This window comes from Hoplias malabaricus, chromosome 2, assembly GCF_029633855.1.
Source record: "Hoplias malabaricus isolate fHopMal1 chromosome 2, fHopMal1.hap1, whole genome shotgun sequence".
NCBI lineage: Eukaryota > Metazoa > Chordata > Actinopteri > Characiformes > Erythrinidae > Hoplias > Hoplias malabaricus.
In genome coordinates, this window is record NC_089801.1 from 9176695 (window position 1) to 9189333 (window position 12639).

Below are 12639 nucleotides of genomic sequence, written 5' to 3' on the forward strand. Positions count from 1 at the left end.
TCTTCATTAAAAGGCTATTCCCCTCCCCACTTTCTTTCTCTGTCTCTCTCTCTCTCTGTTTCCTTTTTGCTTACTCACACTCTACATCATTTTCTTACTCAGGATCTCCCACACATGCACATATCACATAGAAACAAGTTGCTGATCACATATATCTTAAAATGACCTTTCTCTTCCTCCTAGTTCAGTGTGACTCAATTGGTGACCCCTCCCTGGCCTCCTAACAGTGATTGAATGACTTAATGGCTAGTTCTGGTGGCGTTCTCCTTGTTGCGCTCCTGGTCTCAATTTAATGAAATCATCACGGCCAGCTGCTCAGGCTAGCATGGCATAACTGCCTTAATCTCCTTCCTCTCTCTAATTGGAGACCTCACATGAAACGGAGGAGGAGAATGCTGTTTATGTTGCTGCAGAGTTTTCTGTGGCACTGTATACATCCCCTCTCACAAATTCACAAAATGGATTTTTCCTCATAAGCAACCTATGTTGCAGGCTTCAAAAACACTAAAGCTAGTTGAGAAATGTAAGCATTGTGTTGTGTTGTGAAAAAGGAATTTATTTTGACATCTAAAATGCAGTTTTAATAGTTATATCTTAATTGCAGAGGTCACTGTTGCTATACTGATTAAAATTCTACAGCCTGTATTTTATATTTTACCTTAGTTAATGACTTTGACCATTTCTGTTTCATCAGACCATTGTTGAGTTGACCCAGGAGAGAGACTGTGGCCAGTATTCACCCCCTGCGCTCAGTGCCCAATCGCCAAACGACTCACCCAGTATGCGCCGCACAGAGAGCAGGCAGCACCTTTCTGTTGAACTGGCAGATGCCAAGGCCAAGATCCGACGCCTTCGGCAGGAGCTGTAAGTAAAGGGAATTGATGTTCCTGACACTTGTGCTCTAAAGTATATACTATACTGTATATAATATACTGTAATCTCCCAGCTTTTAACACAAGATTTTAAAAAGTCCATCCCTTGTCTTTGCTCACAGCTACAGTCAATTTCCTGCAAAATTCCTGAGAACAGCAAAAACTGATTGTTGAGTCAAGGCAAAAAAGCCTGATGTTGTCAGTGCTATCATTTTCAAAGCATCATAGCTTCCCTCATATCTCAGCTTTGCCTTGTCTGATATGGTAAGGCCAAAGCACAAAAGCTTTTTGCAGGCTTGTAAATAATTGAACTTCCTCCTTAAAAGTACATTAACCTTGAGAGACAATACACAGTGGTATGATTTAGAGGTAGCGGTCAGTCAGATAGAGAAGCAGTATGAAAATGAGAGGAAGTTAAGTGCTTTTCCAACAGAAACACTGCAATAAACAGCACTTATCGTTGTTTATTTATTTATTTATTTTGAATACACTTGGAGACGGTAGTTTTATACCTTTTTTCCAGCTTTGTCTGTCTTGTGCCTTGGGAATCTGACACAAATATAGCGATGCCTCAAAGCTCTGTAAGATGCTGTTGTCCTAGTTATGCCCTGACCCTGTCACAGTGATGTCAGCATGGTGAGGAATCTGCAAGGCATCAGTAGAGGGACGAAGCAGGCTCTAGCTTCCACTGGGCCTGACACTGGATCAGATGTCTGGGGATTTGGCCCAGATCAGAAGATAATCTAGCATGCTGGATATTCTTCAAGTGTTTTTGACCTACTTAAAGAATTCCTTCATGTTCTTGTCAGAGTACAGAACAACAAAATTATTGTTTATCTGCAGAGACCTTTTTTTGTGGTTGTTGTCTGCCATTCCCTCTTTGCCTTCTTCATGGTTGGAAGGGTGGAGGAGAAAACGAGGACAGTCTATTTTCGTCAACAGCGAAACAAAAAAAAAAAAATCTCTGTACAGCTCCATTCGAGCAAATGTTTTCTCTGTTCAGCATGTCTGTGAGGCTAGGATGGAGTTCACAAAGCCTTACTTATTCCTCTCCTATGCGGTCGTGAGACATCAGAGTTTCTGACTTGATGACTGTACTGGTTTGCCACACATATATACTGTGGTCAGAGAACGGTTGATTTGTGCTCAGTTGCCAGTGCAAAATTTTGAAGATAAGAGAACATACTATTTTACTTAGAAAAGTACTGGGTCCTCTTTTTGAAATTTGACTGTTCTCTAGGTTTCATCCAGATTTTTTGAGGAGATTATACTATACTTCTCCTTGACTTTATCCTTTGAGATTTAGACCCAGATCACTGCTTGGTGACTGTGCCTGTTGTACGAAGCATTAAACAAACACAATGGGATGAAGTTGAACAAATACAACTACCTGTATTTCCCAAGCTTAAATGTTATCTCTAAGTGACTATGAGTGACCCACTCAAAATCTCTGTTTAACAGAGCAGTAAAATAGAAAAGCAACAAGAATTACTATTAAAAATGCTTATTACTGTAGTTGGGGCTTTTGAGATTTATCTTTTGAGTCACCGTCAATGTCATGCACTTTGTGCTGCTTCTACATCTAAACAATTAGACCTCTCCACACCACTCTGCCCTTGTATTCAAATATAGTGGGCTAATTAACCAGGTGACTCAGCAAAATTAGTATTATTCATTATTGTTAAAAAAAAGTATCAAACATGTATAAAAATTCAACTGATAAAGTTTCTATTGTGCAAAAGAGATATTGCTAACTGGTGCCCACTGGCTTTCCTTTACTGTTAGAGATATTTTGGGATATGTTTCTTTAAGACCAGGAGGAGAACAGAAGGAGAAGAGTAGAGGGGTTTGTGCCAGTTTTGCCAGATGCTATCATTAGTTTCTCAGGGGAACATTGATTTGTGCCTTTATCTTAAACATTAACTTAATCCAAACCTTAACCTTGAATTATTTATATAAACTCAGTGGAAAACAAGAAGAAATATGGATTGTAAAACAGGGATGGAATGGTACGATAATGCAGTAAGATGGAGGGTGTGTATTTGTGTTCCAGAGAAGAGAAGAGTGAACAGCTTCTGGACTGCAGGCAGGAGCTGGAGAACCTAGAGAAAGAACTCAAGAGGATTCAGCAAGAGGTACAAGAAGTATTTCTTGCAGAAGTGTACCACACGCGCATACAATAAATTCAAAATGCAGCTTCTGCCTTTTCTTCTGTATAACATTCATTGCATTAATTTTAATGGAAAAGATTATCATTTGCAGAAATGGATTTTCACTTTTCCTTGTTATAGTGTTTTATGTGTAAATACTGTTCTAATCTAATTTCAATGATTAATATACATTATATTGCCATCAAGATAGCAGCCTGTTATTTTGTTTGTCATTAGGAAGTATTGTGGACTATGTTCACAGCAGGGGTCACATACTCCTTGTGATTTTTCAGTTCACAACACTAAGAGTCAACGCTGTCAAAGTTCACCTCAATCTGGAGTAACATGATGCAAATAGATGCTTGGATTGTATTAACTACAATTTGTTTTCAGTTTTTGCTCCACTCAATCCATATAATGTTGCATCTCTCATTCTCAGAAAGGCACTGTTTTCCAGGATTAGCCAAGACTTCAAACTATGGTGATCTTACTGTCTTAATTCTGGATGATTAAGTCTATTCCCTTAACCACTTATTGGCTCAGCTGTTTTCACTAAGATAACGACAGCACATGTCTATGTGTTGTGGTATTTTTAGAATGACCTGTAAACATATTGTGCTCAAAGAAAGTGCAAAAACTCTTGAGTGAAAGACTTGGATCCAGAGACAGAACTAGCTCTAACCCATTGATCACATGCAGCTGTACTGTGATATTTGTATGTGTGTGTTTATTAGAACCTACAATTGCTGTCTGATGCACGGTCTGCCAGGGCCTACCGTGATGAGCTGGATGCCCTTAGAGAGAAGGCCATTCGAGTGGATAAATTGGAGAGTGAAGTGGGACGCTACAAAGAGAGGCTCCATGACATTGAGTTTTACAAAGCCAGAGTAGAGGTACAGAAAAATCTAAAGCAAGATTTACAGTGAAACATATAATACATGTCAGCCAGATTAGGTTTTTGTTCTTCTGGGGACAGCTTCTCTTTTATCAGCATGTTGTTTTCAATACCCCAGTACAGCTTGAACATTACCTAGATTCTTTTTGATGAACTTAGTTTTAATTAGCTTGTGTTCCTTAGGTGATTTTGTGCCCACAGAAGTGACATACATTAAGGAAACTCATTAATAAGTGCACTGTTTTTGGCCAACCAGGAGCTGAAAGAGGACAATCAGATTTTGCTGGAAACAAAGAGCATGCTGGAGGACCAGCTGGATGGTTCAAGAGCTCGCTCTGATAAGCTGCATGAACTTGAGAAGGAGAACCTGCAGATGAAAGCCAAAATCCATGATATGGAGATGGTAATAACACAAGAAGATTATAACATCTCTTGACAAGAACATAACAGAATGACATGTTTGCATTGGTCCTTATGTTGTGCTATTGCATACCAGGAGCGGGACATGGACAGAAAACGCATAGAAGAATTATTGGAGGAGAATCTGACGTTGGAAATGGCTCAGAAACAGAGCATGGATGAGTCTTTGCATTTGGGCTGGGAGTTGGAGCAGCTATCCAAAACCACCCCTGAGCTTACAGAGGGTAAGCAAACCCTGTAGCCTGAGCACTAGCTAGCTTACAGATTGCCCTCGGCTTATTCACACATGATTGATTAACGTAATTAATATTTAATGACCACAAGTCCCAGATTACCACCCGGCCCACGTTTGACAAAGCTAATAAGGTTAACTGGGCCTAAATCTCAGATAAACCCTGCTTGTTTACCAAATGAGCTCAGCTCAGCTTGTTACAGTTGCAGAAGTGTGCAGGCTTAATATTTATTTACGTTTTTCTTATGGTCATACCTGCAGTCCCACAGAAGTCTCTGGGTCACGAGGTAAACGAGCTGACCTCCAGTCGGCTCCTGAAGCTGGAAATGGAGAACCAGACCCTACTGAAGACAGTGGAGGAGCTGAAAGGCTGTGGGGAAGCTAGCATGCGCCTTATCAAAGCTGAGAAGGAGAACCAAAGACTCAGCCAAAAGGTCAGCTTATGCTTCCTCTCTCTCTGTCTCTTGTTTCTGATGTATGCTGTCCTAGCTTAGGGGGCTTCACACTTTGAAGAGCTCCCTGAAGTGGCTCGTAATAAAGGAGCTCAGTCAAGACAGGAGAGCCGGAATGAACAAAAGAAGCCTGAAGTTCTCATCTCAAATGCCATTATTCCGGTCCTAGAGTTATTTTAAGAAAGCTAATCGGTTCATTTTGAGCTTAGATGAAGTCATGAATAAAATGCAGTTTCCCCACACAAAGGCAAGAAAGTTGGACTGCTGAAAGGATAGAATAGTGGGTTATGCTCTAGTTCAAGCACTATTGCTGGAAAATACAATGGCTGCTCTTGGCCCAGACGTGTGTGATCTTAAGCTGTCACATAAGAAGCTTTACCAGAATTAGATACTACACATAGATCATACATACGTGATGGGCTTAGGGTGTTCTGTGCCTGTCTCTGTGTTTGTGCCTGCCTACTGCTTCATGCTGTGTAATTACTTGTTTCAAAAGGGTTTATAAAAAAAATAAAAAAGTAGGATGTTTGCAAAGCCATGGGGATACGCCCCTCCAGTAGTGCTCTGCATTGCAGCTGTTTCTGTGTTTCACGGACAATGTAAACACATGCTATCCCTCCTTCTCCCTGCAGGAGTGTGAGCAAAGAGGGTGTTAATTATCCCTGTCTGATACTACACCCCACGTTTTAGCTGTAAGAATAGAAGGGTTAGGGCTAAATGCTGCTTGGGTTACAGCTGCACTCCTCATGCCCCCTATAAAAACCACAACCAGCTAGTTTCTGTGCATGAGTGTAATCTAAACCGACCCAACTTCTGCATTAGTCTGGTTGATATGATAGTGATGTTTTGTCTCTTTTGTCTGGATATCCTGCACAGCTGGAGCAGCTGGAGGGTGAGATGTGCATGGACAGGGAGAGCCTGCGCAGTGCCGAGAGCCTCAGTTCTGATCTGATGAAGGAGAAAGCACAGCTGCAGAAAACTTTAGAGACACTGAGGGAAAACTCAGAAAGACAGGTGTGTACTGGGTCCCTAGAGGTTTGGCAAAAGCACAATCTTAATAAAGACACTAGGTCTTAATATAGTTACTAGAATTGTCATGTTATAGTGCTTAATAAACATTTGTATATGTAATATAATAAATGGTTAAATAATAACATTCATATTTTATTTACATTCTGTATCAACAGCAATTTTGGTCAGAAATGTAATGTCAGGAAATTATAAAACATTCCTAAAAACAAGAGAATATGAACTTATTCTTTTCTTCTGCTTACAGTATCCTGTTTAATATCTGTTTCTCACTGGTTCAGGTTAAGGGACTGGAACAGGAGAATGAGCACTTGAACCAGACAATTACGTCCCTCAGGCAGCGTTCTCAAGTCAGTGCTGAGGCCAGGGTCAAAGATGTGGAGAAGGAAAACCGTGTGCTTCATGAGTCCATCAAAGAGACCAGCAGCAAGCTCAACAAACTTGAGTTTGAGCGCAAGCAACTCCGCAAAGACTTGGAGTACTACAAAGAGAAAGGTGAGAAATCTGAGGAGCTGGAGATGGAAGTGCATCGCTTGGAGCGGGAGAACGAAGGTCTGCAGAAGCGGGTGGCCAGCCTCAGTATCACCTGTGAAAAGGTGGAGGCCCTGGAGAAGGAGAATACAGAGTTGGAGGCAGAGAGCAGGAGGCTGAAGAAGAAGATTGATGGCTTGAGGAACACAGCTCTCCAGTTGGAGGCTTTGGAGAAGGAGAATGCTCAGCTGGATGAGGAGAACCTGGAACTACGGCGCACAACTGAATCACTAAGGTCAGCAGGCGCTAAGGCCGCTCAGCTGGAACTGGAGAACAGAGAGCTGGAGAGTGAGAAAAACCAACTTCAGAGGAGTCTTGAGCTGCTGAAGGCTTCATCTAAAAAATCAGAAAGACTGGAGGTGAGCTATCAAGGCTTAGACTCTGAGAACCAGCGGCTCCAGAAGGCCCTGGAGAACAGCAGCCGCAAGATCCAACAACTGGAAGGTGAGCTCCAGGACTTGGAGAGTGAGAACCAAAGCCTCCAAAAAAGTCTGGAGGAGCTCAAGATCTCTAGCAAGCGTCTGGAGCAGTTGGAACAGGAGAACAAAGTGCTGGAGCAGGAGAGCTCCCAGCTCGAGAAGGACAAGAAACAACTGGAAAAAGAGAACAAGCGCCTGAGACAGCAGGCTGAAATCAGAGACTCCAAGATGGATGATGATAATCAGCGAATCTCGCACCTTGAGAAGGAAAACCGTGCCCTCAGCAAGGAAGTGTCCACTCTTAAAGACTCTTACAACCGTGTCAGAGATCTTGAAAGGGACAACAAGGAACTGGTGAAACAAGCCACAATTGACAAGAAGACACTTGTCACGTTGAGAGAGGTACATACTCGATGTAACAGCAACAAAGCAACTTTTAACGAATGTTAAAAATATGCAGTTTTCCCATATTTCTTATTTGCCAAGACTGTTAAGCAGATTTACTGATAACTGTATCATACAACATCAGAAACAAAACAAAAATATCTATTTGACACTACAAAAAATCCTGCTTTAAGGGAACTTTGCTAGGGGAAGGGGTAGAAGTGTGCATTTCTCTGTAATTTCATATCTCGAGAACAAAAATGTTCCATACTTCCATACTGACAACTGTGAGTATATAGATAGAGGAGCTTTATTATGACTGAATTTGTTATTCGTTTATTTTTATCCAGGAGCTTGTAAGTGAAAAACTAAAGGGTCAGCAGATGAACAATGATCTGGAGAAACTAACTCATGAGCTGGAGAAAATCGGTTTGAATAAAGAGGGACTGTTGCATGATGAACAGTGTTCTGATGCCAGGTGATTCACATTTATTCAGTTTATAATTTACAAATGCTTAGTAAGCACTTTAATGTCTCATTTAAAAGATGTTTGCCTTACAATATTTCCTGCTTAAATTACAGTTAAATTTACAGGGCAAATAATTTATGATATCATAGATTTCGTTTTGAATATATAACACATTTGTTGATTGTTTTCTGTTATATTGACTTCTGTATATTTTAGATTCAAGCTTTTAGAGTCTAAGCTGGAGTCCACTCTGAAGTCTTCACTTGAGATTAAAGAGGAAAAGATTGCTTCCTTGGAAGCTAGGTTACAAGAGTCCTCCAACCTCAACCAGCAGCTTCGTCAGGAACTCAAAACAGTGAGAGTTTGCCATGTTGCTGTTAAAATATGTTTCATGGTTAATGCATAAATAGATTTCAGTAAAGGTAAATAAATTAACTTTCATTGTATGTTGAGACTACTAAGGGTAGTAGTCTGAACATACAAAATAAATGGAAGAATTTGTTTTATATAAATTAATCAGTGATTTATGTGTCCGAATCGTTTGAATATTCTGAACGAAAACAGTTCTTAGCTGTGATTCTGATTTACAATCTTGTGAAATGAACCTTCCCTTTTTACTCCATCAGGTAAAGAAGAACTATGAGGCTCTCCGTCAGAGGGAAGAGGAGGAACGCAATGTGCAGAGTTCACCCCCTAGAGCAGTGGAGGGTTCACAAAGTGTCAGTAAGTGGGAGAAGGAAAGTCATGAGGCCACTCGAGAGCTGCTTAAAGTCAAGGATCGTCTCATAGAGGTGGAGAGGAATGTAAGTGGACCTATGTTTTGTTACCATAGAGTGGGCGAATAAAGCACCTTGCATGTTTATAGGTGCATTCCCTCATTTTTGCAGCTGAGGTTGTCATGTGGTGAGTGATTTTTTTTATTTATTTTTTTATTTTTTTGTGAATTCTTCCCAGAATGCCACTCTTCAAGCAGAGAAGCAGGCCCTCCGCACGCAGCTGAAGCAGCTTGAGACTCAAAGCAGTAATCTCCAGGCTCAAATTCTAGCCCTGCAGAGACAGACTGCCTCGCTGCAGGAAAACAACACTACCTTGCAGACCCAGAATGCCAAACTACAGGTTATTAGAATGTTGGCTGTAGTGTCAAGGCCTTATTATTGTCATTTAACTTTGTTATTTCCTCTGTTTCATTCATCTTTGCTTAAAAAAATATCCACAGCCCCCCACTCTCCTCTGGTTATTATGACCCATTGAATGTAGGGTTTGGCTTTGCATTCCGTATGGCACAACTTACCCAGGGATTTAGATTGAGCAACAGATAATGTCAAATATAGGTCAAATATTTGTAACACTGGGCTTAGTCCATCTGCAGCTGTGTTTACAGTTTTCAAGTTTTACTTACAAATCTAACTGGGATTTTAATTCTGAAAGCTTTTTCAATCATTGGCAAAAGTAGACCAAGTGCTAGCGTTGACATTAAAACACGGCCACAGACAACTTTGGCATAACATGACATCTCTCTGTAGAAAATCCATGCTTTTAGTCCACATGGATTATCTGGTACTTAATAATTTCACTAAAAGTGGAGCTTAAGCCTTAGTTTCAAAGCAGAAAGCCAAACTTAACAGCATTTAGAATGCTTAGCCAAAATGCGAATGCAAATACTGGCTGAAGGCAAAACCATGCTTACTGCTACACTTCACATTCTACTTGTTTGCAGCATTCATCATGCTAATTTTGTGTTTTCAGTATCTAGTACTGATTAGTCACAGTAGAATAATTGACCAAACTATACCTTTAAACACAGTGATGGATACGTATTTCTTAGCATGCTTTACGCATTCTCTGTCTTCAGTGAGGTCAGTATCACATCATCGTTTGTGCTTTTGCCTGCAGGTGGAGAACTCGACCTTGAACTCGCAAAGTGCTGCACTGGCAGCTCAGAATGCTCAACTGCAGAGCCAGCAGTGTAGTGCAGAGAGTGAGAGAGACGGAGCGGTACGGGAGAGAGAGGATCTCCGCACCACCTACGAGCAACTTTTGAGAGACCATGAAAAGCTGGCTACCCTTCATGAACGCCAGGCTGCTGAGTATGAGACACTAATTGGCAAACATGGCAGCCTGAAAACTGCACACAAGAGCCTGGAGGTGCAGCACAGAGAACTGGAGGACAGGTGAGACCATCAGTGGGCTTGTACTTATGTATATACACTTTTTTGAAGTAAATATCTGTAAGAATGGATAAGCACATATCTTCACTAACTTAGTGGGCTGTTTGTAGGTATAACCAGCTGCTGAAACAGAAGGCTCAGCTGGAGGAGCTGGAGAAAGTGCTGAAGACTGAGCAGGAGAAGATGCTCTCGGAAAACAAGAGCCACCAAGCCACAGCTGCAGAGTACAACAAACTAAAAGAAGACAATGACAAGTGAGTGGCTCAAACGAGCACTTAATTGTGAAAGAAAAGTATCATGTCGATAAAGCTATCACGTCTACAGTGAAAAAACTCCTTTCATATTTTCCTTTCAAAAATATCAGACAATTTATGTAAAATTTCACAATCCGTATTTTACTTTTACTGCATCATTTTTACATTTGTTTGGCAAAGGTTTATTTGACTGAGAGAACGTGTATAATGCTTCTTTCATTCCCCCAAGGCTCAACACTTCCTACCAACAGCTGCTAAAAGACAATGAGGGGCTTCAGACTGACCACAAGAACTTGAAGAGCCAGCTTAACGCAGCCAAACTGGAGCAGACGCGTCTGGAAGCTGAGTTCTCTAAACTTAAAGAACAGTACCAGCAGCTGGACATCACCTCCACCAAACTCACAAACCAGTGTGAGGTACATTCTCCACATTGTGAACTAAGATGTCTTGTGTTTATTTTCATCATGTTCTTGAAGCGAATATATAAAACAATGGAGTCATGGCTGATATGTTAGCAGATGTCCAAGCTGAGTCTCTCAGCTATTTACACATGGAGGAGGGTTAACTCCTCTCCACGGGAATGCCTGTACTCTCATCTGAAGCTAGAGCCTATGGCATGGGCCTTACACACTTTTCCTTATGTAAATTTCCTCCAAATTACACTTCTTTAACATGATGTCATAATGGAAGAGACTATGTTTGTGTCATGCTGCATAGAGCAACGATATTAATTTATCTTTCTAGCTATTAAGCCAGTTGAAAGGAAATTTGGAGGAGGAGAATCGCCATCTACTGGACCAGATCCAGACCCTCATGTTACAGAACCGAACACTACTGGAGCAGACTATGGAGAGCAAGGACTTGTTTCATGTGGAACAGAGACAGTACATGTGAGACATCACCTCCATGGCTATTGATACACTGAATATAACATTTTGGGCCAGAACAAAAAAAATCTGAAGAAAATGGAAAGAAAGGTTTAGTGCCAAATAAACCAAGCTTTAAAACTCAGTTCTTGATTAAAGGGGGTTATTTAGATGTCTTTGTGGAAGAATTCCAAGATCAGGTTTAATTATTTTTCATAACCTGCCAAAACATTTCTCATTATACCGTTAAGCGCCACTCATTCTGTTTATTTTCTGTGTTATTTTTCTCTTCCTGTCTCTTCATTCAGAGACAAACTAAATGAATTGAGAAGACAGAAGGAAAAGTTAGAGGAGAAAATCATGGACCAGTATAAATTCTATGACCCCTCGCCTCCACGAAGGTTTGTGTTTATTCTGAAGGGGCTTCTGAAAGGCTTCTGAAACTGGCTTTTTTTCCGTAATTTAAGGATTTAATATTGTACTTAAGAATCAGTGAAGACTTTAGTCACATGATTATAAGCTTGTATATGCCAGTTATGGTACATGTTTTGGTCATTTTTTCAGAGCCTGGATCAGCAGGTATTTTTGCATCAAGAATGAAAGTTTATTGCATGATTTCTGGTGTTGAACACTAGCCCTCAGACCTACATTTTGGCTGCTTTGTGCAAAATGGAGCCTTTAGTGTTCCGTTTGTATTTATGTGTTTTACTCTGTGCTTTTGCATGCCCTTTACTTTCTAAAATATAGATTTGCTGCTATTGTGGCAGTGCATAGCTTTCTGTGCATTCTCCTTTTTAATAAAGAGCAAAATGTTCCATTTGTCTTGAGACTGTGCTTTTTTCTGGCAGAAGGGGAAACTGGATCACACTGAAGATGAAGAAGCTTATCAAGCCAAAGAGCCGTGAGCGAATGCGCTCCCTCACCATCACTCCCACCCGTTCTGAGTCCAGCGATGGTTTCTTGTCCGGGACATTAGCACTGCCAGACAGCCAGGACAGCTCATCCATGGGGTCTGGGTCACTGGATGACCCCCTGAGCCACAAGAGGAGCAGCAGTGAGTGTTACATGAGCTTTTGCCTCCAACCCCTTCAGCCCCTAGTTTTAGATGAAAAGTACCTTCAATTATATAAATTATGGAACCAACTGCATAACGTGGGTTTAGCTTTGAGTGCACCTTGTGAAACTTTCTCTTGAGCTCTGTACAAATAGTTGGCTTCTTTATGCTATGAACGCAACACAAGGCACAGCTCGGCTGCATAGAAAGATGTTATTTATTTTCTACAGCGTTTCCTATTTGTCTATCTTTTCAGGAAGAAATGCATCAAGCTGCTTTATATATTTCTTTTTTTTTTTTTTTTTTTTTTTTTGTGCTCAAGACATTTATTTTGCTATTGAGGCCTAATGCTTGATTTGCCTGTTTCTGCCCTCTCTATCTCTCTTTTTCTCTCTCTTCCTCTATCTTCCTCTATCTTGCTCTCTCGCGTCCTTTTGCTGTCTT

The 12639-nt window shown here is 40.8% G+C and overlaps 1 protein-coding gene across 3 annotated transcripts in view; it reads left to right on the forward strand.

The window, feature by feature from the left end:
* Window positions 1-12639, forward strand: part of ccdc88ab (coiled-coil domain containing 88Ab) — a 44794-nt gene that overhangs the window by 23760 nt on the left and 8395 nt on the right. For all 3 annotated transcript variants that reach the window (XM_066651619.1, XM_066651636.1, XM_066651628.1), the window contains exons 8-25: window positions 695-864; window positions 2926-3007; window positions 3757-3915; window positions 4174-4320; window positions 4414-4561; window positions 4831-5003; window positions 5898-6035; window positions 6332-7402; window positions 7735-7862; window positions 8070-8208; window positions 8480-8656; window positions 8808-8969; window positions 9747-10024; window positions 10132-10275; window positions 10505-10691; window positions 11020-11165; window positions 11450-11542; window positions 11990-12195. In XM_066651619.1, coding sequence (XP_066507716.1) covers window positions 695-864; window positions 2926-3007; window positions 3757-3915; window positions 4174-4320; window positions 4414-4561; window positions 4831-5003; window positions 5898-6035; window positions 6332-7402; window positions 7735-7862; window positions 8070-8208; window positions 8480-8656; window positions 8808-8969; window positions 9747-10024; window positions 10132-10275; window positions 10505-10691; window positions 11020-11165; window positions 11450-11542; window positions 11990-12195 — 3748 coding nt within the window. The remainder of the gene's footprint in view (window positions 1-694; window positions 865-2925; window positions 3008-3756; window positions 3916-4173; window positions 4321-4413; window positions 4562-4830; window positions 5004-5897; window positions 6036-6331; window positions 7403-7734; window positions 7863-8069; window positions 8209-8479; window positions 8657-8807; window positions 8970-9746; window positions 10025-10131; window positions 10276-10504; window positions 10692-11019; window positions 11166-11449; window positions 11543-11989; window positions 12196-12639) is intronic.